Raw genomic sequence first — 23,750 nt, forward strand, 5'->3', positions numbered from 1 at the left:
GGTAGGTTTATTTGAACAGTGAGAGACAGAATAACAACAAAAAAATCCAGAAAAACGCATGTCTATAATGTTATACATTGATTTACATTTTAATGAGGGAAATAAGTATTTGACCCCCTCTCAATCAGAAAGATTTCTGGCTCCCAGGTGTCTTTTATACAGGTAACGAGCGGAGATTAGGAGCACACTCTTAAAGGGAGTGCTCCTAATCTCCGTTTGTTACTTGTATAAAAGACACCTGTCCACAGAAGCAATCAATCAATCAGATTCCAAACTCTCCACCATGGCCAAGACCAAAGAGCTCTCCAAGGATGTCAGGGACAAGATTGTAGACCTACACAAGGCCGGAATGGGCTACAAGACCATTGCCAAGCAGCTTGGTGAGAAGGTGACAACAGTTGGTGCGATTATTCGCAAATGGAAGAAACACAAAAGACCTGTCAATCTCCCTCGGCCTGGGGCTCCATGCAAGATCTCACCTCGTGGAGTTGCAATGATCATGAGAACGGTGAGGAATCAGCCCAGAACTACATGGGAGGATCTTGTCAATGATCTCAAGGCAGCTGGGACCATAGTCACCAAGAAAACAATTGGTAACACACTACGCCGTGAAGGACTGAAATCCTGCAGCGCCCGCAAGGTCCCCCTGCTCAAGAAAGCACATATACAGGGCCGTCTGAAGTTTGCCAATGAACATCTGAATGATTCAGAGGAGAACTGGGTGAAAGTGTTGTGGTCAGATGAGACCAAAATCGAGCTCTTTGGCATCAACTCAACTCGCCGTGTTTGGAGGAGGAGGAATGCTGCCTATGACCCCAAGAACACCATCCCCACCGTCAAACATGGAGGTGGAAAAATTATGCTTTGGGGGTGTTTTTCTGCTAAGGGGACAGGACAACTTCACCGCATCAAAGGGACGATGGAGGGAACCTCCTTCCCTCAGCCAGGGCATTGAAAATGGGTCGTGGATGTGTATTCCAGCATAACAATGACCCAAAACACACGGCCAAGGCAACAAAGGAGTGGCTCAAGAAGAAGCACATTAAGGTCCTGCCAGTCTCCAGACCTTCATCCCATAGAAAATCTGTGGAGGGAGCTGAAGGTTCGCGTTGCCAAACGTCAGCCTCGAAACCTTAATGACTTGGAGAAGATCTGCAAAGAGGAGTGGAACAAAATCCCTCCTGAGATGTGTGCAAACCTGGTGGCCAACTACAAGAAACGTCTGACCTATATGATTGCCAACAAGGGTTTTGCCACCAAGTACTAAGTCATGTTTTGCAGAGGGGTCAAATACTTATTTCCCTGATTTAAAATGCAAATCAATTTATAACATTTTTGACATGCGTTTTTCTGGATTTTTTTGTTGTTATTCTGTCTCTCACTGTTCAAATAAACCTACCATTAAAATTATAGACTGATCATGTATTTGTCAGTGGGCATACGTACAAAATCAGCAGGGGATCAAATACTTTTTTCCCTCACTGTACACTACCGTTCAAAAGTTTGGGGTCACATAGAAATGTCCTTGTTTTCGAAAGAAAAGCAATTTTCAAAATAACATCAAATTGATCAGAAATACAGTGTAGATATTGTTAATGTTGTAAATGGCTATTGTAGCTGGAAACTGCTTATTTTTAATGGAATATCTACATAGGCGTATAGAGGCCCATTATCAGCAACCATCAGTCCTGTGTTCCAATGGCACGTTGTGTTTGCTAATCCAAGTTTATCATTTTAAAAGGCTAATTGATCATTATAAAACCCTTTTGCAATTATGTTAGTACAGCTGAAAACTGTTGTGGTGATTAAAGAGTGGTCCTCTGTAGCTCAGCTGGTAGAGCACGGCGCTTGTAACGCCAAGGTAGTGGGTTCGATCCCCGGGACCACCCATACACAAAAATGTATGCACGCATGACTGTAAGTCGCTTTGGATAAAAGCGTCTGCTAAATGGCATATTATTATTATTATTATTTAAAGAAGCAGTAAAACTGGCCTTCTTGAGACTGGTTGAGTATCTGGAGCATCAGCAATTGTGGGTTTGATTACAGGCTAAAAATGGACAGAAAGAAATAACTTTATTTTGAAACTCATCAGTCTATTCTTGTTCTGAGAAATGAAGGTTATTCCATGCGAGAAATTGCCAAGAATCTGAAGATCTCGTACAACGCTGTATACTACTACCTTCACAGAACAGCGCAAACTGGCTCTAACCAGAATAGAAAGAGGAGTGGGAGGCCCCGGTCCACAACTGAGCAAGAGGACAAATACATTAGAGTGTCTAGTTTGAGAAACAGGCGCCTCGCAGGTCCTCAACTGGCAGCTTCATTAAATAGTACCCGCAAAACACAAGTCTCAACGTCAACAGTGAAGAGGCGACTCCGGGATTCTGACCTTCTAGGCAGAGTTGCAAAGAAAAAGCCATATCTCAGACTGCCCATCTTAATCTTTTCTTTTTATTGGCCACCTCTTCACTGTTGACGTTGAGACTGGTGTTTTGCAGGTACTATTTAATGAAGCTGCCAGTTGAGGACCTGTGAGTAAAACAATTTCATCATTTTTAGAATAAGGCTGTAACATAATAAAATGTGGAAAAATTCAAAGGGTCTGAATACTTTCCGAATACACTGTATATTTCATTTATTTGCAATTGATTGTGACGTGATGATCCTTCTACAACCCCTGAGATTTTATTTTGCTAATAATTGTAATCTTTAGATACTTTTTTTACACACTTCCCCCAAGGCCTGCCAGAATGGTTTTGCCCAGCACCTGGAGCACCTTCTGTTTTATGGGGCAGATACCACTTCTCAGAATGCCTTAGGGAATACCGCACTTCACATTTGTGCCCTGTATAATAAGGTAAGTACCATTTAAAATACGCAATAAAGAGTGTTTGTGTCCATTCAAAGTTGAACTTAAAGTAACTGGTATGTGAGTTCCAAAATTACTGTGTGATATTTTAGTCCTGAATCAAGTTAAAGGTCCAATGCAGCCGTTTTTATCGAAATATCAAATCATTTCTGGATAACAATGAAGTACCTTACTGTGATTGTTTTCAATTAAAATGATAAAAAAGAAACAAATAGCTTCTTAGCAAAGAGCAATTACTCAAGCAAGAATGTTGCTAGGACTGTCTGGGAGTGGTTTAAGTGGTCTTTAAAAACAGCTCTTACACTGAAAGGGTTATCATCATTTTCACAATTTCACAGAATTATTCCAACCTCAAAGTGTGGAAATAGATATAAAACAAATGAAAATTAAGTTTTTGACTGCACTGGGCCTTTAAACAGCGTCTGTCTTTCTGGCCTATCAGGAAAGCTGTGTTCGTGTTCTGCTCTACAGAGGGGCCAATAAGGAAATGAAGAACAAGCATGGACAAACCCCGTTTCAGGTATCAATAACAACTTCATGTTTTCAGTTTTCTTAATTTTTTTTATACAGCCGACTACGCCAAATGTAATCAGGGTTGTTATACGTAAATAAACCATTGAGTTGAACATCAGTTACTTGTTATAAATGTATTATTTGCAAAGCATTTATTAAATTAGGTGTTTAATGTTTTGGGGGAACTGTACCTGTACCTGGTGCATGTATTAGGGGAATGTTGCACAGTTGCATGTAATTGTGTGTGTGTGTACATGTGTCTGTGTTTTGAAGGTAGCAGTAATGTCAGGCCATTTTGAAATCGGGGAAATCATCAAAAACCACAGAGATGCAGATGTAGGTAAGTCTTGGTCCTCCACTTGGGTCTCTTCAGATTATGAAGTGATTGATAGTGTGTTTTGATGCATGAGTGTCTACTGTATTTATTTTGTTCTGTCTGCTATGAATCACTTTGCAGTGCATTGTTTGGTATGAATGTTCTGCTTCATCAATAAACCTTTGACTCACATCTGTTGTCTTTTGCCATCTTATTAAGTTGTTTTATCACACTGGTAGATAGTATTTCATGTGGTGCATTGTATCAGAATAGAGGCTAATCCCTAGACATTTTACAAACTATTTTGTTTCTGTGTTGGTTCAGATGTGGCTTGAACTTGTGTGGTTTGAAGAAAGTTGCTAACTAGCGATAGCGCAATTGCTAACTAGTATTAGCGGAATGACTGGTAGTCTATGGTAACAGCTAGCTGTTACCATAGACTATAGACTTCCAGTCATTGCGCTAATGCTAGTTAGCATTGGCCTGTAAAACTACCTCTAACTTCCTTCATACTGGATGCAGAGACATGAAAACAGTATCCATGAGCTCATCTGACTCTGGGGAAGTACATGAAGGGCTTCATTGCCAAAATCCCGAAGTATCCCTTTTACCTCAAGTGATCCTTTAGATGATTGCTTGCCCAGTTTCAGGGTTGTGTTGTGTGGTGTTCAAGTCCATCCGTGTTGCTTGTGGATTGTCTTTGCATCCGAATCACTTGGGTCTGGTTGGTAATCGTTCACACTCTCACAATATTCCCTCCTTCTTTCTGTCCCCCTCTTGCACTAACCTCACTGCTCTCCCACCTATCTGTCAATATCTTTTCTCAGTGCCCTTTCTGGAATTCCCAAAGTATGCTCCCAAAAGAGGAGAGAGTGCACGCACGCTCCCTCTCCTCATGGCTCACCCCCACCCCCTCCTGCGTGCTAACAGTGATAACAGCATGACCCTGCCTGATACCATGGCCCTGCCCAACAAGGCTGCTAGATCCAATCCCATCCCTGGACAGGTACTGAGAGGCACAGTATGGAGATGCAGTGGGAAATTCCTACTTCATTGTTTATTGGGGAGCTATGCTTTTAGTTACTCTGAGATCTTAAGCAATGATTTGTGAGTTTGGGTTTGTGTAAGTGTCAACACAATTATATCATTCAGCCTATGTATTTATATAATCAGTGTGTGTGTGTGTGTGTGTGTGTGTACTTGTTTGTTCCCCTCTCTCTCTAGGGTCGCAGGGCCTCTGTAGGTGTGAGGAGCTCCAGCAGTCCCAGGGCCCGTACCCGCTCCCCATCACGAGGAAGAGGAGGAGGACAGAGTGACACAGAGGAGAGGCATCACAGCAAACCACAGCGCGGCAGACAGGGGTGAGGACATAGTGGAGGGAGTGACCGTACAGTTGAAGTCTGAAGTTTACATACACTTAGGTTGGAGTCATTAAAACTCGTTTTTCAACCACTCCACAAATTTATTGTTAACAAACTATAGTTTTGGCAAGTCGGTTAGGACATCTACTTTGTGCATGACACAAGTAATTTTTCCAACAATTGTTTACAGACAGATTATTTCACTTATAATTCACTGTATCACAATTCCAGTGGGTCAGAAGTTTACATACACTAAGTTGACTGTGCCTTTAAACAGCTTGGAAAATTCCAGAAAATGATGTCATGGCTTTAGAAGCTTCTGATAGGCTAATTGACATAATTTGAGTCAATTGGAGGTGTACCTGTGGATGTATTTCAAGGTCTACTCAGTGCCTCTTTGCTTGACATCATGGGAAAATCAAAAGAATCAGCCAAGACCTAAGAAAAATTATTGTAAACCTCCAAAAGTCTGTTTCATCTTTGGGAGCAATTTCCAAACGCCTGAAGGTACCACGTTCATCTGTACAAACAATAGTACGCAAGTATAAACACCATGGGACCATGCAGCCGTCATACCGCTCAGGAAGGAGACGCGTTCTGTCTCCTAGAGATGAACATACTTTGGTGCGAAAAGTGCAAATCCATCCCAGGACAACAGCAAAGGACCTTGTGAAGATGCTGGAGGAAACAGGTACAAAAGTATCTAAATCCACAGTAAAACGAGTCCTATATCGACATAACCTGAAAGGCCGCTCAGCAAGGAAGAAGCCACTGCTCCAAAACCACCATAAAAAAGCCAGACTACGGTTTGCAACTGCACATGGGGACAAAGATCATACTTTTTGGAGAAATGTCCTCTGGTCTGATGAAACAAAAATATAACTGTTTGGCCATAATGACCATCGTTATGTTTGGAGGAAAAAGGGGGTTGCTTGCAAGCCGAAGAACACCATCCCAGCTGTGAAGCACGGGAGTGGCAGCATCATGCTGAGGTGGTGCTTTGCTGCAGGAGGGACTGGTGCACTTCACAAAATAGATGGCATCATGAGGAAGGAAAATTTTGTGGATATATTGAAGCAACATTTCAAGACATCAGTCAGGAAATTAAAGCTTGGTTGCAAATGGGTCTTCCAAATGGACAATGACTCCAAGCATACTTCCAAAGTTGTGGCAAAATGGCTTAAGGACAACACAGTCAAGGTATTGGAGTGGCCATCACAAAGCCCTGACCTCAATCCTATAGAAAATGTGTGGGCAGAACTGAAAAAGCATGTGCGAGCAAGGAGGCCTACAAACCTGACTCAGTTACACCAGCTCTGTCAGGAGGAATGGGCCAAAATTCACCCAACTTATTGTGGGAAGCTTGTGGAAGGCTACCCGAAACGTTTGACCCAAGTTAAACAATTTAAAGGCAATGCTACCAGATACTAATTGAGTGTATGTAAACTTCTGACCCACTGGGAATGTGATGAAAGAAATAAAAGCTGAAATAAATCATTCTCTCTACTATTATTCTGACATTTCACATTCTTAAAATAAAGTGGTGATCCTAACTGACCTAAAACAGGGAATTTTTACTAGGATTAAATGTCAGGAATTGTGAAAAACTGAGTTTAAATGTATTTGGCTAAGGTGTATGTAAACTTCCGACTTCAACTGTACATATGTAACTCTATTTATAAAATAATGTACAAATGCAAAATGTTGCGGTTGTCTACAGCAAATTGACTTTTACCAGCTTTGAAGCTTCAAAACGCTTTATTCTAATAGTGTAAACCACTGGCATGACTCCTAAGCCATCCATTATCCTTCTGTCTCTGCTACTGGTATCACCAGGTGTTGTTCCACTACACACTAACACAAACTCTTCTGTTCCGCTCTGTCTTTCCTCTTGCAGTGTGACCTCAACGGGTAGTGGCGGGGGATCAGCTGGGGGTCAGATGAGGCGTATGTACAGTGCGGTCCCAGGGCGAGTGTACGTGGCCACAAGGGCCTACACTGCCCATGGAGACAAAGAGCTTAGCATCAGCAAAGGAGACAAAGTCAAAGGTAAGAGAGATTCAGAGAGGAGTGTTTTTTTTGGAATGCCACTGTGTTGATGATAAAGTTTTGATTCACCCCTCTTCTCTTCTCTCTCTCAGTGTTGAGTGTGGGAGAGGGGGGGTTCTGGGAGGGCACAGTGAAGGGTCGTACAGGCTGGTTCCCCTCAGACTATGTGGAGGAGGTGGGTCCTCCCATTAAGGACAATCGATCAGGTGAGACAACACCACCAACCTTATAGAAACCAAATACTATGTGTGTTCAGACAAAGACACTATCGCCACTCGCATTACATCAGCTCAGACAAACACCAACCAAAGTCCATCTATAGATGCTAGCCCAGCATTTACTGACTGACTAATTTTATCGTCATTCAGTTGCCAGCATTCTATTGACTGCAGGAGATCCTCACAATGTTACAAGCAGTAGACCATGTATCACATCCACCCAGTAACATTAATAACACCACCACAACCAACTCGATCATTGTGTGTTTCAGAGATGCACTGGAATACAAAGTATACAAAGACATACGGAATACACAAATAGTGGAACACAAAGACACACAAAACACACATCAATATAATTGTGACACATGAACTGTTTGTGTTCCAGAGACACGCAGTGAGAAAGCCAAGAGGAAGCTGTTTCGTAATGTTACCGTGGGAGCATATGATGGTGTGGATGGCCCCAGGTAAGACTGGAATTGATAGAAGCTTGTGATGTGTTGCTCCTCAGGGACTAGATGTGTGGATGAATGACCTCACCAAAAGTCATTTTGACCCCTGGGAAACATGGTCACCATGGTCACCAAGTTACAGTGCCTTCAGAAAGTATTCATACCCCTTGACGTATTCCACATTTTGTTGTGTTACAGCCTGAATTCAAAATGGATGAAAAAAAAAGATATATCTCACCCATCTACACACAATACCCCATAATGACAAAGTGAAAACATGTTTTTAGAAATGTTTGCTAATTTATTGAAAATTAAATACAGCAATATATCCTTTACATAAGTATTCACCCCCTTGAGTCAATACATGCTAGAATCACCTTTGGCAGCGATTACAGCTGTGAGTCTTTCTGGGTAAGTGTCTAGGAGCTTTGCACAAGCTCTGTCAAGTTGGTTGTTGATCATTGCTAGACAGCCATTTTCAAGTCTTACCATAGATTTCCAAGCCAATTTAGGTCAAAACTGTAACTAGGCCACTCAGGAATATTCCAGGTTGTCTTGGTAAGCAACTCCAGTGTATATTTGGCCTTGTGTTTTAGGTTATTGTCCTGCTGAAAGGTACATTTGTCTCCCAGTGTCTGTTGGAAAGCAGACTGAACCAGGATTTTGCCTGTGCTTAGCTCTATTCAATTAATTTTTAACCCCCCAAAAAACTCCCTAGTTCTTGCCGATGAAAAGCATACCCATAACATGATGCAGCCACCACCATGCTTGAAAATATGAAGAGTGGTACTCAGTGAAGTGTTGTGTTGGATTTGCCCCAAACATAATGCTTTGTATTCAGGACATAAAGTTCATTTCTTTGCCACATTTTTTGCAGTTTTACTTTTAGTGCCTTATTGCAAACAGGATACATGTTTTGGAATATTTTTATTCTGTACAGGCTTACACCTTTTCACTCTGTCATTTAGGTTAGTATTGTGGACTATCTACAATGTTGTTGATCCATCCTCAGTTTTCTCCTATAACAGGCATTAAACTCTGTAATTTTTTAAAAGTCACAATTGGCCTCATGGTGAAATCCCTGATGCCTGTATCTTTGTAGTGACTGGGTGTATTAATACAGCATCCATTCTTTGCGAGGCATTGGAAAACCTCCCTGGTTGAATCTGTGTTTGAAATGTACTGCTCGACTGAGGGACCTTACAGATATTTGTATATATGGGCTATAGAGATGAGGTAGTCATTTAAAAATAATGTTAAACACTATTGAGTCCATGCAATTTATGTGACTTGTTAAGCAAATTGTTACTCCTGAACTTATTTAGGCTTGCCATAACAAAGGAGTTGAATACTTATTGACTCAAGACATTTCAGCTTTTCATTTTTTATTAATTTGTAAACATTTCTATAAACATAATTCAACTTTGACATCATGGGGTATTGTGTGTAGGCCAGTGACACACAATCTAAATTTAATCAATTTTAAAGCTGCAATATGTAACTTTTTGGGCGACCCCAAATTCACATAGAAATATGAGTTATAGATCTCTCATTCTTATTGAAAGCAAGTCTAAGTAGGAGTAGATATGTTCTATGTGCGCTATTTCTATGCTTCCTGTTCTTAAATTTAGTTTTTGCATATTTTACTTTCGGTTTTGTACACCAGCTTCAAACAGCTGAAAATAAAATATTTTTGGTTATGGGAAATATATTTCAAAGCGGTTTAGATGGTACAATGATTCTCTACACAATGACTGCTTGTTTTGTCACATAAACTGAAATTAGGCGAACTATTAGAATTTTAGCAACCAGGAAATGGCGGAGCGATTTCTGCATATTGCACCTTTAAATTTAGACTGTAACTCAACAAAATGTGGAAAAAGTAAAGGGGTGTGAAGGCACTGTATAAGGATGGAGGACTAGAGACGTAGTTAAGAAACAGAAAACAAGGGCCCAGGAGAAATCACTTTCTAACTATGCTAACATTGAATGCCCAGCACTAATCGTGCTCTGTAGCCCTTTTAATTCTCAGTAGAAAACATACAGTAAAATTAAACATGATTTACTGTGTAAACCCATGCTAATGTTTTAGCGGCGTCTTGCCCTGGAGGCAGAACTGAGCGGTTTCCGCTAGATGGGCCAGCTGCAAAGTCAAAATTGGCTATATCGTAAAAATTCATGAAAACAAAAAAATTTGCTTTTTGGTCGTCATTTAAGGTTTAGGCATTAGGGTTAGCAGTGTGGTTAGGGTTAGCAGTGTGGTTAGGGTTAGGTTTAAAATCAGATTTTATGACCTTGTGGCTGTGCCAGCTAGTGACCACTGCAGAGCTACCTCCAATACATGAGTCATCTCAATAAATGCCAACCTAATGTTTTAGCTGTGTCTTGTAACTTGTGTCGGTGGACAGCTGGAATCAGCTAATTTGTTTGTGTTTCTGAGGTGTGTGTTTCTGGGTTGAGAATTAGATGAGGGTGTGTGTGTGTGTGTGTGTGTATTGTGCGCGAGTGTGTTTGTGTGCGTGTATCAGCTGTATTTAGACCAGGCTAGTGCTAAAGGCACTGAACTAGACAAGTCAGGTCAATTCTATTTCTTCAAATCAAATTGTATTGGTCGCATACACATATTTAGCAGATGTTATTGCGGGTGTAGCGAAATGCTTGTGTTCCTAGCTCAAACAGTGCAGTAATATGTACAGTGAGGGAAAAAAGTATTTGATTCCCTGCTGATTTTGTACGTTTGCCCAATGACAAAGACATGATCAGTCTATAATTTTAATGGTAGGTTTATTTGAACAGTGAGAGACAGAAAAAGAAAAAAAAATCCAGAAAAACGCATGTCAAACATTTTATACATTGATTTCCATTTTAATGAGGGAAATAAGTATTTGACCCCTCTGCAAAACATGACTTAGTACTTGGTGGCAAAACCCTTGTTGGCAATCACAGAGGTCAGACGTTTCTTGTAGTTGGCCACCAGGTTTGCACACATCTCAGGAGGGATTTTGTCCCACTCCTCTTTGCAGATCTTCTCCAAGTCATTAAGGTTTCGAGGCTGACGTTTGGCAACTCGAACCTTCAGCTCCCTCCACAGATTTTCTATGGGATTAAGGTCTGGAGACTGGCTAGGCCACTCCAGGACCTTAATGTGCTTCTTCTTGAGCCACTCATTTGTTGCCTTGGCCGTGTGTTTTGGGTCATTGTCATGCTGGAATACCCATCCACGACCCATTTTCAATGCCCTGGCTGAGGGAAGGATGTTCTCACCCAAGATTTGACGGTACATGGCCCCGTCCATCGTCCCTTTGATGCAGTGAAGTTGTCCTGTCCCCTTAGTAGAAAAACACCCCCAAAGCATAATGTTCCCACCTCCATGTTTGATGGTGGGGATGGTGTTCTTGGGGTCATAGGCAGTATTCCTTCTCCTCCAAACACGGCGAGTTGAGTTGATGCCAAAGAGCTCGATTTTGGTCTCATCTGACCACAACACTTTCACCCAGTTCTCCTCTGAATCATTCAGATGTTCATTGGCAAACTTCAGACGGGCCTGTATATGTGCTTTCTTGAGCAGGGGGACCTTGTGGGCGTTGCAAGATTTCAATCCTTCACGGCGTAGTGTGTTACCAATTGTTTTCTTGGTGACTATGGTCCCAGCTGCCTTGAGATCATTGACAAGATCCTCCCGTGTAGTTCTGGGCCGATTCCTCACCGTTCTCATGATCATTGCAACTCCACGAGGTGAGATCTTGCATGGAGCCCCAGGCCGAGGGAGATTGACAGGTATTTTGTGTTTCTTCCATTTGCGAATAATCGCACCAACTGTTGTCACCTTCTCACCAAGCTGCTTGGCGATGGTCTTGTAGCCCATTCCAGCCTTGTGTAGGTCTACAATCTTGTCCCTGACATCCTTGGAGAGCTCTTTGGTCTTGGCCATGGTGGAGAGTTTGGAATCTGATTGATTGATTGCTTCTGTGGACAGGTGTCTTTTATATAGGTAACAAGCTGAGATTAGGAGCACTCCCTTTAAGAGTGTGCTCCTAATCTCAGCTCGTTACCTGTATAAAAGACATCTGGGAGCCAGAAATCTTTCTGATTGAGAGGGGGTCAAATACTTATTTCCCTCATTAAAATGCAAATCAATTTATAACATTTGTGACATGCGTTTTTCTGGATTTTTTTGTTGTTATTCTGTCTCTCACTGTTCAAATAAACCTACCATTAAAATTATAGACTGATCATTTCTTTGTCAGTGGGCAAACGTACAAAATCAGCAGGGGATCAAATACTTTTTTCCCTCACTGTACATCTAGCACGGTGTTTCCCAACTCCAGTCCTCGAGTACCCCTAACAGCACACATTTCTGTTGTCGCCTCGGACAAGCACACCTGATTCAATCATCAAGCCCTCAACGAGTTGAATCAGGTGAGTTTGTCCAGGGCTACAACAAAATGTGTGCTGCTGGGGGAACTGGAGGACTGGAGTTGAGAAACACTGATCTAGCAGACAAAGTTGCTTGACTCTTCCTTGATCATCTTTGCCAAGAGTAGCCCAACTTGTGTTGTCCTCGCTCACATGGCTGATCACCCCTCCGAATTCGCCCTTCCAGTCCCCTGTTTATTTTCCCTGTTAAAAATAATACCATAAATGTTGACAATGGTTCCCTTCTCCCCCATAGATGGCTTGGTTGTTTAGCAACCAACCTGACACGTGTGCAACTATGAGTCAAAACAGATGAGGTTGGCTTAGACTGTTGACAACATGTAAACTATATTTATTAGCCAAATGTTCTTTAAAACTTAAATACATTTGCACAATGAGCACTTGCTGTCTCTCAAATACATTGCTGCAGTTGTTGGTTAGTTAACTAGCAAATGTTTGCCATATTAGCATAGACATGGCATCAGTCAAAACACCTCAAAACAAGACATGGTATCAATAACAAGATACAACGAACTGAAAAGAACCACCTACGATTCCCATCAAGGCAGCTTCTTGTCATTGTTGCTAGCTATCTGACCGTTCAGAATCATAACAATGCACGCCTTCCGGCCACATCGATGCGCGCGCATCATTTTTGTGACGTTGTCAGCCAACTCTTCTATTGCATCTGTCTAATCCGCTAGCGTCAAACCTCAGCCCAGCCCTAGGCAGCTGCAGTTGTGCTGTGCATGATGAGGGCTAACTGTGCTCTGTGTGTATGTGTGTGTGTCTGTGTGTTTCTACGCGTGTGAGTGTGCGGCACAACGTCCTGACGATGAGTCACGGGGATTTGGAAGTGATGAGCGTTCGTTCGGTCAATCGGCAAGTGTGAGGAGGGACTCCACGGCCCCGACGTTTTGGGTTTACAGTGTGTAGCTGACATTAGCCGTGCGCTAAGAAGCTCTCATTATCAGTCACAAAGTCAATCAGCCTACTAAAGGTTCACTGGTATTTGTCAATGTGAACAATGGCCAGTGACTCAGACGGTGAATGACGTCTGTGTGAAGAGGGAGAGGGAGAGTGCATGTAGGAATGTGTGTAGGACAGTGGTGGTGGTTATGTGGCCGATTGTAATACAGTGGCATTTTTAACCAGATCCAGCAGCAGATGTATGTGTGGCTGCTACTTCCCACTGCATTTGTGTGCTTGGGATAATGTCAATGAGAATTTTGAGTGGGTTTGGTTTGAATGTGAATGTTGTGAGTGCTGTTATCTGCATGTGGTAGTGTGTATTTGGCCGATGAGGTAATCTCTCTGGAGTGGAAATCAGTTGTGTGTGAATCTGCCAGAAGCCAGTCTGTGGACGTTCAAATACACACACCATCCCTGCTTCCTGTTACCCCATTTCCCCTCACATTATATCCATCCCCCCTTCCCCCACCCGCAAAATCACCTATTTTCTCTCTTTTATGCTAAACCACCACTCTCACATCCAGCAAACGCTCCCTCCACTCTCTTGCACTCTCCCTTTCAACCTCCCTCCCTCTTTCCCACCCTCTCTCTCTCTCCCCCTCTTTCACGCTGTCTCAAGCAGGCAGGGTGTAGACATGCTAGGCCAACGCTCGCTCTCTCTCTCCTCTCTCTCTTCCCATCTCTCTCTCCTCCTCTCCTCCACTCTCGCGGCTCTCTCTGGCTGTGCTCTCGCTGGAAGACCGAGAGGCGGAGGGAGAGGAGGGGTTGGAGGAGATGAGAGGGGGGGGGGAAATGGCAATGGGGGGATGCGGAGAGAGAGATCTGTCTCTCTCTCTCTCCCTCTCTTCTTCGTGGCCGTCACTGGGCCCCAGAAACAGAAGCGTGTGGTTCATTTACAGGTAGCGGCTGTTTCCTCATTCATTGCCTGGCTATGGATGTGAGGAGAGGACAATGGAGAGAGGGGAGAGGTAGATGCAACAGAGAGGCCGTGGATTTGAAAGGCGGATTAATGAGCTATGTATTGTGTTTGTGCATGTGTGTCTGTGTATATATGTGCGTGCGTTAAATCGTCTTTTTCCTGTGTGTGTGTGTGTGTGTGAACGTTTGTGTGTGATGGAAGTGGCTATTAAATGTAGGCTCTGACTGCAGCATGTTTATTTTTGTCTCCCCTCTCATGTATTTCTGAATGTAATCTGAGAGCATTTTGTAAATGCATTTCTAGTAATGTCAGCCGGTGTGTGTTTCGTTCATTTTGTGCCACCATTTCAAATGATTTATTTCTGTCATTCAGTGGTATCATCGATTCCTATTATGTATGTGGATTTTTATAGCTACAGTATATATTGCCATATCTCATGAATTTTGTGTGCCATTCATTTTGTGTTTCATAAATGTGCACCTGTGTTGGATGAAAGCCTTGTATAGAAAGGGAGAGTGGACACAGTGGTTTGTTTGTGATTTCCTTCATTTGAGTGTGTAAGTGGGTGCCAGCGCAGTCACAGTGTGGTTGAGGGTCATTTTGGGACTAGTTAATCTGTGTCTGTGTCCCTGGGTTGTGGCTGCATGTAAGTGTCATTGTGTCTCATGGTTTCATTATATGTATGTAAATGTCAGTGAAGGCTGCTGAGGGGAGGACGGCTCATAATAATGTCTGGAACGGAGCGAATGGAATGACATCAAACACCTGGAAACCATGTGTTTGATGTATTTGATACCATTCCACTGATTCCACTCCAGCCATTACCATGAGCCCGTCCTCCCCAATTAAGGTGCCACCAACCTCCTGTGGTAAATGTATAAGATGAGTGTGTATGACTAACATGCTGCTTCGTCTGTATAATTGTGGAGGCTACAGAGGATGAGTCAGGAGGGAGGGTACATGATTACACTGTAGGCTACTCTAATACTGTAGACTACTGTAATAATGTAGGCTACTGTAATACTGTAGGCTACTGTAATATGTGAGGGTCATACTGTGATCACTGAGTGTCACACTGGCCAATGGGGAATTCATGTTACTTAAAACCATCATGCACATATAAGGTCCTTTCCTTAACAGCATGGACTGAGAGAACAGGAGCGAGAGGGTTAAATGGTAGACTATTTGAAAGATCCACAGCATCATAGCTACACCTCTATTGCCTTGAGGATAGAATGATACAGTTCTCAGACAGTAGTGGATTGCAACCAGCCATTTGAACACACTGCTACATGTAGATTTGATCCTTTGAGAGGGAACGCGCGAAGGAGTCAGGGTGAGAGAAAAGGAATGAGGTGTGAACAGCAGATGGATGGAAGGCGGCTTTTTGCGTTGGCGAAACACTAACATTGACAGTATGACGGCGCATAAGGGATGGATGAAAGGGAGAGTGCAAACTGCAGACCGTCGGTACGAGAAGTTAGCGGTTGAATCTTCAGCTTTGTAATGGCTCCCATGCACTGCCTGCTCACACCAAGTTCAGCAACTCCCAACAAAGCAAAGACTCTCGTCCTCAGCCATGTTGTACCTTGGTGGATTTGCACATTCAACGGTCGATTGGAGGCCGCGTCAGTTTGAGTTTATTCGAGCAGCTAATGCAGAAAACGCAGAACCGGAATAAGCTGCTTGGATTTCAACCCAATGGATTCAACCACAAGTCATACAGCCACCAAAGAGCCAGACATCCTAATGGAGCTGCAAAACAGCATGAATTGAGGCCGGCTGTGTAGAATTGAGACCTTAAATGAACAGAGATGAAGACCCTGTTGTTGTATATGGCTGTGGAGTCAGTCTACAGGATGCACTGAGCTCTTAGAATTGAGACCCGGCCGGCTGTCTAGGATCGAGACCTCAAATTAACTGGAGACACTGTTGTTGTAGTACAGTACATTATATGGCTACTATGGAGTGTGAGACTACAGTATACACTGAGCTCTCTACATGTGGCAAAACTGCTGTAATGCATCCGTAAATCTGACGAGCAACAGAAGTCCCAGACCTGGTAATGGAGCAATGAAACAGCATGGCCAACTCTGGCTGCCACGCCATAACACTACTCCTACCATCTCATAACAAGATGGCCATGTCAATCATCAATGAAAAAAACAATGAGCCAATGAGAGGTAGCCAAGATAGCTAGTGCATTGAATGCTTGAGGAAAGCTAATGCAGCATTACAGGTGCATGTATAAGTTCCCATTAACAGTGAAGAGTCTATACAGCATTTTTCATATACACTCCCATGTGCTTCCTGGTGCTAGGCAGCATTATGCTGGATTATGGAGAGGTCGCTCCAGTACACTCATCCTCGCCCATCATGACATCAACTCTACCCTGGTTGTCGGGTGTCTTTGTATGTTGGTGGTCTTTGTATGACATGCCTCAACCCACCCCCCCCCCCCACCCCCCCCCCCCATCTTTTGGTGCAGTGTGATTTCATAATGTGATGCAGTATAGCTGTCTCCCAGATTCAAAAATGCTTTATTTGCATGACAATTAGACTTTCAGCTGCTGAAGAAGTCATGTAGCTTGCGCTCTCTTTCTCCCTCTCCCTCTCGCTCTCACTCCACCCCACCCCCCCTTTTTCTCTCTAAGTGACTACATCATTAAGGAGAAGACAGTGCTCCTGCAGAAGAAAGACAATGAGGGCTTTGGCTTTGTGCTTCGGGGAGCCAAAGGTGAGTACGAGCCTCTGGATGTCTACCATCTCCGGCTTCCAAAGTCCTCTACTCTTCTATGTATTTCACTCCTTGTATTTCCTCTCTCACCCATTTCTCCCATCCTAACTCTCGGCCTCCCATCTCCCTTACTTTGACACTATTTTATTACTAATCTCAAATCTCCCTCATCCTCTTGTTCTTGACTTGTTCTCTGCAGCCCAGACTCCAATAGAGGAGTTCACTCCGACCCCAGCATTCCCTGCGCTGCAGTACCTGGAGTCTGTGGATGAGGGGGGTGTGGCCTGGAGGGCTGGCTTAAGGATGGGGGACTTCCTTATTGAGGTATGGATCCGTGGAAAGGCTTGTCACCCTGACAGTTTATGCAGGCCTGGTAATCAATATGGGACCAACTTTTGTAATCACTATCAAATTGTACATTTGTTGATTTGTTTTAGAGTTTGAACTTGTATCGTGTTGAGTGCAGTGTGACAGTTTAGTGTTCTTGACAGCCAGTGTTATCTGTGTGTGTGTGACAGTTTAGTGTTCTTGACAGCCAGTGTTATCTGTGTGTGTGTGTGTGTGTGTGTGTGTGTGTGTGTGTGTGTGTGTGTGTGTGTGTGTGTGTGTGTGTGTGTGTGTAGGTTAATGGTCAGAACGTAGTGAAGGTAGGCCACAGGCAGGTGGTCAACATGATCAGACAAGGTGGCAACGCTCTAATGGTCAAGGTTGTCATGGTGGCCCGCAACCCGGAGATGGAGGAGACCAACCCCAGGAAGAAAGGTATACTTTTTAGTTTGTTCTGTGTAATGTATACAATTCATGTTTATAACATAGTAATAATAATGCTTGTTCGCAATACCGTAACAGCTACCTTGTGTATGTTTATAATATAGTAGTAAGCAATAAGTTTGTTTGGTCCTTGTCCCTTGGCAGTCCCCCAACAGGCTAAGAGGCTGACTCCTCCTGCCATTGCCCTGCGCTCTAAATCAATGACATCAGAGCTGGAAGACATGGGTAAGACAATGGAAGAAGAAGGGGTTGGGAAGCATAACAAGCAGGGAGCAAAGTATTGTTCACATTAGAATTCTGACCCATAGAAAAGATGTTAATTGAAAAAGTCCATTAAATATTAAGTGAGTTGATGCAGGGAGCCTTGGATTTTTCTGGTATAGGTAAGATTGAATGTTTTAATTACCAATGGCTTAATGAGGAGGACTATGGGGATAAATGTCCTCTTTCAAGTAAATGTATGAACATTTGCTCTATCTGGGAAAGATGTAGATACAGTGAAGTCATTCGCATTGTGGAAACTCTACATTCTGCATATAACCTCTACACAAATTTTCCTTTTTCGGCTAAATCAAATGGACGACTAACAGTGGAGAAAGGTGGGAAAAGGTTGAGTTGTGTGACATCATTGTCATGGCCGTCGTCTTCCTCCGCATCATTATTATCACCACCACATCATCATAGTCGTCATCAGTGTTAATGTACAATATGTACTGTATTCATTTGTGTTATTTTGTAATATTACAGATATGGCTATAATAGCAGTCTCAGTATACTGTTATAGCCTAATATGATAACCTTCTTTTCTCTAATTATGCTGCAGCTGCCTCTCCATGGAAAAAGAAAGCAGGTGAATATCTTTTATCATTACCTTAATCAGCCCTTAAACCTCCATTCAAAATCAGTCTGCTCAGGTCCTAAGAATATACTACCTCTGCTTTTCAGAGTACGAGTCCTCCCAGGTGCCTGATAAGAAGAGGACAGTCTATCAAATGGCACTGAGTAAGATCTGACCCCTTTCCCCCTTTGTGTTTCAAAAGGCCATCTTTGAACTGGGTGACAATGTGCCTCCGCTTTCAATTGTCTTATGCTTTTGATCTCTCTTCTCTCTCTTCTATCGCTCTTCTATCTTTCATTTCTCTCTCTCTCTCTCCTCGCTCTGTCGCTCTCTCTCCCTCCGTCGCTCAGATAAACTGGATGAGATCCTGGCAGCAGCTCAGCACACAATCACATCAGATGGACAGGGACAGCGGGGTCACGGAGGGAAGAGAGACCGAACCAAGAGCATCGCCCCCAATGAGGTACTGCATCATTCTCAGCGTTATCCTACCATGACTGTACCTGCAGGTCCTACTGGCCCTAGGATCTTACCCTCAATTCGGTGCTTGTGTCTGCAACGCTGGATGTGAAATAAACCTCACAGCCTAGGATATTAACTTATTGCTTCCTCCATATTGCACTATATCACTTTTACTGCCAATGCACTTTTAATGCGGCATCACTTCCTCCCGTTCTCTGCATCTCTCCCTGTGTGTCTTTCTCCATTGTGTGTCTTGCAACACATAAAGCCAAGTCATGACCAGTTGGTTGGTGTGGTGCCGTCTGGGTTTGGCTACAACCAGGGTCAATATCCCCCCGGCCAGCCGCATGGAGTAATGCTGCGACAGAAATCTATTGGTAAGTCCTACAGAGACAATTACTGTCAAAAAGCTACATTCTGACTGTTGCACACGAACTTTGTTAACTGTTTTCCAACCAGATAGTCTGTTTAACTCTGTGTGTCCCTGTTCCAGGTGTGATGGAGGAGGAGAGGCAGTACCTACACAACCCGGCCATGAAACTGACCCGAAGTCTGTCAGAGGATATCCCCCCTCCCCCCAGCACATCCGCCCCAGAACCCCCCTTATCTGCTGACCCCCATACTGTTTGGAGGGGGGAGCAGTCTGCCCCCCAGCCCCCGTCCTCCCAGGCCCAGGCCCAGGCCCAGCAGCAGGCAGGCTGGGACAGGGGAGGGCCTGGCGGGGCCAATCAACAGCACGGCATGGCCCCGACCCTCCGGAGAGGAGGAGGACAATACACAGGGGAGCCCCCGGAGGGGACGAAGAGAGGAGGGGGGAAAATGGGGGCGTTGAGGAGGGGCTACAGTAGTGGTACTCCACCCACGAGCGCAGCTCCCAAAACCCAACAGCAACCCCAGCAGCAGCAGCAGCAGCTGCAGCAGCAGCAGCAGCAGCAGACCCAGCAGCACCAACAGCAGCAGCAAGTGGCGACCCGGGAGAGGGGCGGGGCAGTCAGGGGCGGGGCAGGCAGGAAGGGCGGGAGGGGCCCTCTAGTGAAGCAGCCCACAGTGGAAGGCGGGCTCAGCAGGCAACACCGAGGGGGGCAGGGCCAGGGGGGTAAGCGCTCAGGGGCCAAAGAGAAGAGCTCCATCCCCATCCCCACCATCATAGTCAAGGCCCCCTCCACCAGCAGTGGCAGTGGCCGCAGCAGCCAGGGTAGCAGCGTGGATGCCGAGCAGCCGCCTCCCGACATAGACGATCCTACCTCCCCCACCACCACCCCCGACACCCCCATCAGCCCCGGCCTGCCTTCCCCCGTGGCCCCCTCATCACCCCAGCCCCCTGTCTCTTCTGCCATGCCCCCTTCGACTGTCGCCCCCCAGCTGCCCCCTAACCTGGAGAATCTGGACTTCACCAACCAGTTCAGGGGGGCCTTCGTCGGGGCAGCACGCCGGGACCGGGAACGTTTCCGGGACATGCGGAGGAAGAGTGCTTCCTTCTTCCTCTCCTCCGAAGAGGACATCCAAGGGGAGGCAGGGGGAGGTGAAGGGGTATGGACCCAGCCCCTACAGGGGATGGGGATGGATGTCCCCACCCCCCGCCTCCGCCCCTCCAAGTCCATTGACGAGGGCATGTTCTCTGGGGACAATTACGTCCACTACGCCAGCAGCATGCCCCCTGCCTTCGGGCTGCCTGAGTACCACTCCCCTGTGATGGGCCAGGACGGCCAGCCCAAGTCCGCTCCCTCCAACTATGGCCAAGGCTCTCCAGCCACCACCTTCATCCACCCTCTGACTGGGAAGGTCCTGGACCCCTCGTCCCCCCTGGGCCTGGCGCTGGCTGCACGGGAGAGGGCCCTCAAGGACGACCGGAGGACCCGGCGGGAGGAGCGGCACTTTGGCCGGCAAATGTCCAGCGTGGGGGTGTTTCCTACCTCTCTCCCATCCCCCACGCCATCCCTGTTCCCCGCCACCACCTCCCCCACCTCCCTGAGCCGCCCGCAGTCACCCAGGATATTACGCTTGGGAGGTGAAGGGGGAGGAGAGAGAGTGGAGAGGGACCAGGTGGCCGGAGCCAGAGAGGGCCTCAGAGTTCGCTTTTCAGAGGACAGAACCAACCAGTACCAGACCCAGTATTATCAACAGAGTCTTAGAGACAGGGAGCCACCTGGTCCGCCCATGCAGCCGCCCGGCCCGCCGCCTCAGCCTGCACCCCGCAGACCCTCGTTCCTGCAGATGGAGAGCAGTACAAACTCTAGCTACATCTCCCAGTACCGCCTACCCGCAGCTCAAGCCCACCCACATGAAGGTGGGGGAGAGGGAGGAGGAGGAGGAGGACTGGGGCTCATGGTTCTTCCACCGCCCGCCCCCTCGATAGACATAGACGATGAGTTTGTCTTTGTTGACCCCCTACCCCCTCCCTTGCAGTTCGCCAATGGCCAAGGCCAAAGAGAACTGCAGAGGGGATACTCTCAACAGCATCAACACTCAGCTCAACACGCCCCTCCCGCTATGCCACCCCCGCCGCCCCCCCTCCCCTCCCCTAAAGTACCTACACAAGGAGGCTTCGCCTCCAACGCCCCCCTCCCCTCCCCTAAAGTACCTCCACAAGGAGGCTTCGCCTCCAACGCCCCTCTCCCCTCCCCCCAGACTGGGGACTCTGCTGCCTCCAGCCTCACGTCCTACGACAGTGAGGTGGCCAACCTCACCCAGTCAGCTCTGTCTCCCTCCCTCCCCTTGCCCCAGATATTCCCCCCTTCCTCCGCCACCACAGTCGCCACCATTTTACCCGCCCCCTCACTCCACAGACCCCAGCCCATGTCCCATGCAGACCCCTTCTTCAGTGGCCCCAACATACCGGTTAACCCTGCTAATATGGGGGCCTCTGCTTCCCCAATGATCTTAGCACAGGACCGAGGCGCAGCTACCCTCACTACGACTATGACCTACGCCACCACGATGACCGCGACCGCCGCCGCCACCACTACCACAGCCTCTGCGGCGTCTTCAGACTACAATGTAGCTGTGACCGCCCCCAGAATCGCCGTCAGTGCTGTGGGCAAGGCAGGCGACCACCACCCCTCCATGATGAAGACTGGAGACTGGCAGACGGAGACGGTGGTGGACTCTGGGATTGAGGAGCTGGACAGCAGCGACCACCATCTGGAAATACTGGGAGTGAGCAGACTGAGGGGAGAGAGAGGAGGAGGAGGAGGAGGAGTGGAAGGGGAGAGAGAGGGTGGCGAGCACCCGGATCCTTACATGACTTACTCAGGTGGACAAACGTTTGAAGCGCACCACACCAAATACACTGCCAACCCCCCGGTGTATCCAAAGACGATGCAGTACAAAGAGGGTGGTATCAAGGACACAAGGGAAGCGTTGCGTCGACAGGCAAGCACCAATCCGCCCTACCAGAGCACCCCACCACACCCCCAGAGACAGGCCAACCCAGAGGAGGAGGCCAGGAGAGGAGAGGGAGGAGCAGCGGACGAGAGGAAACAACACAGACAGAGTCGATCCAAGATGGAGGATAGCTTCGGTTCCACCCTGGCTGCCTGTCTGGAGCGGCCCAACACCCTGGAGCCAAGACCCTTGTCCTGGAGCGAGGGGGTCGAACCGGGGCAGGGCCTGGAGCGAGGCGGGGGTGGGATGTCTGTGGAGGGGCGCAGGCTGCACTCCCCCCTCTCGGGGGTAAAGGCCAGCATCATCAACGAGCTGAGCTCCAAGCTGCAACAGATGAGCAATAAGAGCACGGAGGACTGGAGTCAGTCTGAGATGCGAGGTCCGAGTCCCATTAATCCGAGGTCGCCCACAATGCAAAGGTGAGGCTGTTGTTGTTAGTCAATTCTAACAGTTTCACTTAGTGACTCCACGGCACTGCCTACTGAGTACAATAACCCTTTTTTCTTCTCTTTCAGATATTCAGGGGATTTCGCTGCCTCGTTTCAGAGCCCCCCCACAGGTCACTCCACTTCCCCCTTACCCACCTCCTCCCCGCAGCATCGCCCGTCAATCTTCACCCCCAATCTCATTGCCACCCCCTCCGGCTCGCCCTCCCACCAGCCCCCACTGCAGCCCAACTGGATCCACTCCCCCTCTCCCCAGATGCCCACCTCCCCCTCTCACTCCTCCCACCCTCCTCTCTCCCCCACTTACTCCCCCTCTCAATCCCACCCGCCTCTCTCCCCCACCTACTCACCCTATCCCACGTCCCCCAAACATCGCACTAAGTACCGTGGAGCCAAGATTTTTGACTTCCAGTCTACCCCTGGTCCAGAGCTGAGATCGTCTATGTCCCGCCGGCGCGCTCCCAGCCCCCTCATCTACTCCACAGACCGCCCAAGCCCCGCACCTCCCAGACCCTCCTCCCTCCCCATACTCCCCAGCACCCCTGTCTACAACACCCCCTTTGATTTCCCCATTCCCCTAACTCCCTCATCCCCAGGTCACACCCTAGGAGACCCCTACAACCCCTCCTCCTCTCCTCTCTTTCCCACATCCCCACAACCTCCCAGCGTCCTCCTGGTCTCCCGCTCCCTCTCCCCCACCCAGTTCCTCTCCGGCGCCTCCTCACCCTCCATGCACCTGCCCCCCTCTCCATCCTGCCTCAGCTACCCCCACCTCACCCCTCCTCCCCCTGCCAAGCCCTTCGCCATTAAGCCCCTGTCCTACTGGACCAAGTGGGACGTGGCCGACTGGCTGGCCTACCTGAACCTGGGGGAGCACCGGGAGCGCTTCCTGGATAACGAGATTGACGGCTCCCACTTGCCCTCCCTCACCAAGGACGACTTCCTGGACCTGGGGGTGACGCGCGTCGGCCACCGCATGAACATCGAGAGAGCGCTGAAGAGACTGACTGACAGGTGAGGGAAG

The 23,750-nt window shown here is 46.8% G+C and overlaps 1 protein-coding gene across 1 annotated transcript in view; it reads left to right on the forward strand.

Moving 5' to 3' along the window:
- Nucleotides 1-23,750, forward strand: part of LOC311136793 (SH3 and multiple ankyrin repeat domains protein 1-like) — a gene marked incomplete at its 5' end in the record, with an annotated part of 45,260 nt that overhangs the window by 20,727 nt on the left and 783 nt on the right. The window contains 18 exons of the mRNA XM_084171074.1: nucleotides 2,744-2,860; nucleotides 3,315-3,392; nucleotides 3,659-3,725; nucleotides 4,529-4,707; nucleotides 4,926-5,062; nucleotides 6,960-7,111; nucleotides 7,204-7,317; nucleotides 7,718-7,796; nucleotides 16,743-16,825; nucleotides 17,025-17,149; nucleotides 17,449-17,587; nucleotides 17,741-17,821; nucleotides 18,420-18,446; nucleotides 18,542-18,598; nucleotides 18,785-18,897; nucleotides 19,165-19,273; nucleotides 19,390-22,699; nucleotides 22,796-23,740. Of these exons, the coding sequence (XP_084027200.1) occupies nucleotides 2,744-2,860; nucleotides 3,315-3,392; nucleotides 3,659-3,725; nucleotides 4,529-4,707; nucleotides 4,926-5,062; nucleotides 6,960-7,111; nucleotides 7,204-7,317; nucleotides 7,718-7,796; nucleotides 16,743-16,825; nucleotides 17,025-17,149; nucleotides 17,449-17,587; nucleotides 17,741-17,821; nucleotides 18,420-18,446; nucleotides 18,542-18,598; nucleotides 18,785-18,897; nucleotides 19,165-19,273; nucleotides 19,390-22,699; nucleotides 22,796-23,740 (5,912 nt within the window). The remainder of the gene's footprint in view (nucleotides 1-2,743; nucleotides 2,861-3,314; nucleotides 3,393-3,658; nucleotides 3,726-4,528; nucleotides 4,708-4,925; nucleotides 5,063-6,959; nucleotides 7,112-7,203; nucleotides 7,318-7,717; nucleotides 7,797-16,742; nucleotides 16,826-17,024; nucleotides 17,150-17,448; nucleotides 17,588-17,740; nucleotides 17,822-18,419; nucleotides 18,447-18,541; nucleotides 18,599-18,784; nucleotides 18,898-19,164; nucleotides 19,274-19,389; nucleotides 22,700-22,795; nucleotides 23,741-23,750) is intronic.

The sequence above is a fragment of the Coregonus lavaretus genome, assembly GCF_964263955.1.
Source record: "Coregonus lavaretus genome assembly, chromosome: 1".
In the NCBI taxonomy this organism is placed as follows: Eukaryota; Metazoa; Chordata; class Actinopteri; order Salmoniformes; family Salmonidae; genus Coregonus; species Coregonus lavaretus.